General features: G+C 29.7%; 1 protein-coding gene across 1 annotated transcript; it reads right to left on the bottom strand.

The window, feature by feature from the left end:
• Positions 1-217: 217 nt before the first annotated feature.
• On the bottom strand, positions 218-4512 carry LOC126836841 (uncharacterized). The gene is made up of 4 exons (XM_050570500.1): positions 4362-4512; positions 477-578; positions 304-414; positions 218-259 (listed from the first exon to the last, which is right to left on the bottom strand). The coding sequence occupies exons 1-4, from the start codon at positions 4431-4433 to the stop codon at positions 218-220; spliced, it is 327 nt and encodes a 108-aa protein (XP_050426457.1). The 5' UTR covers positions 4434-4512.
• Between the last annotated feature and the right edge of the window lie 819 nt (positions 4513-5331).

Raw genomic sequence — 5331 nt, 5'->3', positions numbered from 1 at the left:
CAAAACGCCACATTTAAAAAAACAAGTAATTTAGAACATTCTAAATACTGAGGAGTATAAAAAATATAGAGGAAGGAAAATTATGGCTTTATTAAATCAAAGTCTAGATCAATATAACACACTCATTTTATTTAATTCCGTTAGCAACAAACAAATATTATGTATTTAAAAAAAAAAAATTAAAATTCCCGGCGAAGGCAGCCCTCGGGTTGGGTTATCAGAACACGCCGCGACTACTGCTGATGTTTCTGGAATCTGTCTAAATGTCATTGAAGTCATATAATGTGCGTTATAATAAGGTGCCTGACTTGATTTTATTTGAGTAGGCCATGTAATTTTATCACTGTTCGTAATAAGTCTTCCCACATCAGCAGCTGGACACCTACTTAACCTCAATTGTTCCCTTACGGTATCCTAAAAAAACAAAAATGGTTAAACATGTTTTTGAATAATTTAGTATTTTATACAAAAATTACTTTTGATGTTTGGCTAGGATCACTATCCCAAGTTGACATTTCTACATTGGTTACGGCTCGATCATTTAACCAACTTACAAAACTGCGGTATGGTTCCGGGTACTATTCATAAGAGAATTTATTTATTATAACAATAATACACTTATACAGGGTGATTTTTCTTATAATGGACCACTAAATATCTCATTGGGTTTAATAAGAAATTAAAATGTCATTTTTTCATATTGTTGTTATACGATGTTATCACAATTTTTCTTAACTTTTTTGTTTTTTCCCCATTTCCAACTTAGTTTTCTTGGCAACAACTTTTGATTTTAGAATGGTAACGTATATGCCTGTTTCACTAACTTATAAAATTTAGAATAATGTACTAAACATTTTGACTGGTCGATAACCAGTTTCAAGTTTAGGGCAGGAGGAAAAATGGTGTGCAGTATTATTTTTATCTGCACTCATTTCCCAACCGCACCTCCCCTTCCATAATAACTTTTAAACCCATATAACTTATACATTTTTAGTACATTATTCTAATTTTAAAAAGTTAATGAAATATTTGTGTTACCATATAAGTTTCAAAAGTCGCTATCAAAAAAACTAAGTTAGAAAGGGGGTAAAAACAAAAAAATTGTGGAAAATTTCGATCACATTGTATAAAAACTACATGAAAAAACATTTTAATTTCTTATTAAACCCTATGAGATATTGAGTGGCCTATGAAAAAATATCAGCCTGTGGATTTTCAATTAAACATTTAGTAATGTTATAAGTTAAGCCTCTCAGGGGCTCACCTTATTATGTTAAAAGTTTTCAGGCAATAAATAAGGGTATGTGCTACATACGTATAACGGGACACATATTTAATCTAATAATTATAAACAGATACACGCCAACCGAAGACAAGGGAGATGATATCAAAGAAAACTTCTATGAAGAACTAGACAGGATATGTGATATAACATCTAATCATTGTATTAAAAAAGTTCTGGGAGAATTCAACGCGAAAGTATGAAAGGAGGAGGTTAGACTAGATAATGAAGATAATGATGAGAATGTAGAACATGTATGGAAAAAGATAAAAACGGCAGTGATAAATAGTGCAAAGAATTGTCTTGGAATGAGGAAAAATAATAAAAAGAAAAACTGCTTTAATGAAATGTTAAGAAACCGTAGACAGAAGAAATAAACTAAGAGAAATATCATTTAAAACCCGACTAATATAAATTTAGAACGACACACAGCGAGCAAAATAATAATCACAAAACGCTCAGGAAAGAAAAGAGAATGATTGCAGAAATGGAAAATAACAGATACAATTCCAAACAAATCTTTAAGCATGGGACTTTGTAAATTGTATTAACGAAGAAAAAACAAAATTTATGGTGCTTTCCAGGAGAGAAGAAGATATGTTTATGCTGTGGAGAAGGACATTCAGACGGTGGATGTGAATGCGTCTGTTGAGTTAGCATTCAACAGGGAACGGTGGAGAGGCTAGCTTGGGGCAGCTCAGGTCCTTCGTGGACTGTTAAACTGAATAAGAAGAAAGTTATAAGTATGTAATAATTTTAAAATAATATATGTGGGCATATCTTTGAAATGTTATTCAGTGTTAATTTAAAATGTGTTAATCTAGTACCTACTAATTTTTTTATTATGTACTTAAAAAATAAAATAAAAACAATTACTTCTTGTTGCATACGTGCATAACTGCTCGACTGTAACAAAAAAGAAGCCATTACAGTGGGGTTAGTGAATGTGAGGGCTGATCATATTAAGGGGGGGTCAGAGGTCAATATAAATTATTACAACTGAAAGCGATAAAATTATTATAATTGTAGGAACTATGAGAATAATTTCAACTAAAGTGTAATTTTCTACTTTTATTGTTGTTCCTTTAATTAATTTTTTGAAAAAATTGCATAATAAGTTATAGACTATAATATATTATGTTATATTAATATTATACATAAATATACTATGTTAGTATAACTTATAGTTTTATTCTAAAATTATATTCAGTCTATTTTTTAGATCTCAAGCCCTGAAGCTTCTCTCCTTAAACTTTAGCTACAATGAAAGTGTAGCGTTTTTCGTTTTTGATAACTTAATCTATGTAATAACACAAATACATTTTTTCTCTTCTCTATTTTTATCTGTATATTTAAGTTAGTAACTATAATAATGGAATAATATAATTCATAACTGTTTAATTCTCTGTCTTTACCACAAGCTCAGCTTATAGTAGGTAGATAATTTATATAAACAATATTTTGTTGTGTCTGTGCTAATATGTATTTTAATAGAAGTATACTAAAATCAGGGCACAGTGGGATCAGGATCTAGCGGGAAAGGGGGGGGGGTCATAGGTTTACAGGAATTATTACAACTGAAAGTGATAGCTCGGATTAAAAATAGGTATACCGTTGACCTAAAATCCGGCAGATATCACTACTAAACAATACACAAATTGCTAATGTTGATGGTATAAATATTATTTGGAAAGATATAACTGGTCTTAATTTTAAACATTTTTTATACACTGTTAATCGTGAAATTCATTCAAACACTGTTAACAAAGAAAACTTGAAAGCTTAGGGTGTTTACCGTTTTATTGTTGATGATAATTTACTACAGCTAATTCAAAATGAGACATATAAAAATGAAAAAACTAAAAAGGCAATTAATGGAAAGACATAGAACTTGATGAATTTTTCAACATTTTTACGTTTATGTTATCTATTTAAAATTTTGTATTTATGATCTTTGAAATTACCAGTAGTTTAGCATTTTTCAAGTATTGATGCACATATTATTAGATACATAGAAATAAGAAAACTTGATATGTGGTTTTATAAATATATATTATGCGTTACCATTCATGTTATTGTGTACTTTCTTATTTTAAGGTTTTCACTAACCAACGTTGTTTTTTTTACAAAGTTTGTTTTAGGGTTATAGTGGGGGTTATTTCACTAAAATTTTATATTCTTTCAAATCCTCCGAAATTAATTTAGTAATCTATTCACAGTTATTAAGTACCTACCTTTAATAAAACTAAAAATTAATGTATAAAATAAATAAATTAAAAAAAAACTTTTTTAAAAACTTGTTTTTACTAAAAAATAGTAGAAAAGTGTACTAAAAAGTAAAAAATAATTTTACTATTGTAACGGGTACACTTGACACCGCTTCTAACATTACCTATTAAATTTGCCAAAAAACTATTACATATTGAAATCGGATCATCCTAAATAGTCAAAATTTTGTCTGACTTTTTGTCCAAAACGTCAAAACAGACCGCATACAAATCCCCTCAACTAATCTTTTGAAAAACCCATAATATGAATATTAGTTATATCGAAAGCTTAAATCCATTAAGACCAAAAAAGTAAATGATTTTTACACGGTAAGTGACAACTTTTAGTTACCTATATGGTTTACTGTCTTATGTATACGGTACTTTCTTTATAACTATATTATAACAACGAGTTAATCCTCAAAAAAAATGTTGTCGACAAATTAAATGACTTAAAATATTACTACTATAGAATATTATATTATTGTAAATTATATATTTCTGTAAAATAATTAATATTTTTCAAATAATAAGTGGTGCAATTACAATTTTACAAACTTGACCTAGATTACCAAAATCGACATCATCGCTCACAGGCACAGTCGTAAAAACCATTAAAACTTTTATGAAATGTTAGCCAAAATGTTTTTAAATTTAAAAATTGATGAGAAAATATGTATAGTATGAAATAAAATTACTTAAATTTTTTATCCTAAGAACGCAAAACATTTTGTGGGGTTATGAAAAACATAAAATATATTTTGTACCTACTGAAAAAAAAGATTTACACCACATTACTCGATCATATTTACCTGACTTCTCCACCAACGTGGGCATACTACAACGTTGAAACACGGCAAGAAAAATATAATTTTCCAAATCATTTTTTTCGTTTATCTACTGTGAAATGTGTTGACAATAAAGAGCAACTAGAAAAGTGAGTCAGGTACAGCACTGTGCTGAATTTCAACGCTTTCCTTGCAATATGGCTCCACCGTTTTGTTTTGCCGGTAAGAAAAAAAGCTACGGTATTTTTACAGATGGACTTAGTTAAATACAAACATCATTTTGACAGACACATGAAGTGAGTAACATGCTTTAGCCTTCGCACCACAGCCCGGAAACGAAACTAACTTGAAAAGTAGGGCGTCTACTTTAAACAAATAACAACATATAAGATTCCATCCATGAAATATAAATATGTAGCTGGAAAAATTAAGTTTTAACATTGTATTTCAGAAGTATAAACACATGACCTATGTATTGATTAAACGATTATTATGTGTCGGGGGTTAAAAGTAAAATTAGAATGAGTACAATGGTATAAGATTTATCATAGATGGGTAACCGAAAATCCATCCTATCAAATGAAAATAATTACATAAGTAAGATTTTGGGGGAAAAAAAGGTAAAACAATGTATCAGTTTAAAAAAAATATAAAATAACTACAGTACCAACTTCTATAAAAAAAAACCAGTACAGTGAGGTCGGGGCATAGTGGGGACGGAGCATAGTTGGGTCGGGGCATATCGGGGACGGGGAGGTCACAGGTTTACAGGAATTTTTAAATCTGAAAGTGATAAAATCACTTTCGAAAAAACGCTTCGATGCAAATCGGTAGTTAGTATTTTCAAGCCAGTACAGTCCAAACCAAGCACAGTATAAACCAGCAAAGTTAGAAAGTTTTAAATGAAGGTTCTGTATTTACAAATGAGCATCAAAGCGTTTATTTGAAAGCGATTTTATCCGAGAGGACTAGTACAGTAGAGTATTGGCATAAT

The sequence above is a fragment of the Adelges cooleyi genome, unplaced genomic scaffold, assembly GCF_023614345.1.
Source record: "Adelges cooleyi isolate 19-005CV unplaced genomic scaffold, UGA_ACOO_1.1 ACOO_flye_CR_arks_rails_tigmint_CR_PRNA_10, whole genome shotgun sequence".
NCBI lineage: Eukaryota > Metazoa > Arthropoda > Insecta > Hemiptera > Adelgidae > Adelges > Adelges cooleyi.
This window is presented reverse-complemented; position numbering and strand designations above follow the sequence as displayed.

Coding starts and splice junctions, on each gene's coding strand:
- LOC126836841 (XM_050570500.1), bottom strand. CDS start 4,433: ATGATTTGGAAAATTATATTTTTCTTGCCGTGTTTCAACGTTGTAGTA. Junction 415..476: donor ATCCTAGCCAAACATCAAAA/GTAATTTTTGTA, acceptor TTGTTTTTTTAG/GATACCGTAAGGGAACAATT. Junction 260..303: donor CTCAAATAAAATCAAGTCAG/GCACCTTATTAT, acceptor AATGACATTTAG/ACAGATTCCAGAAACATCAG.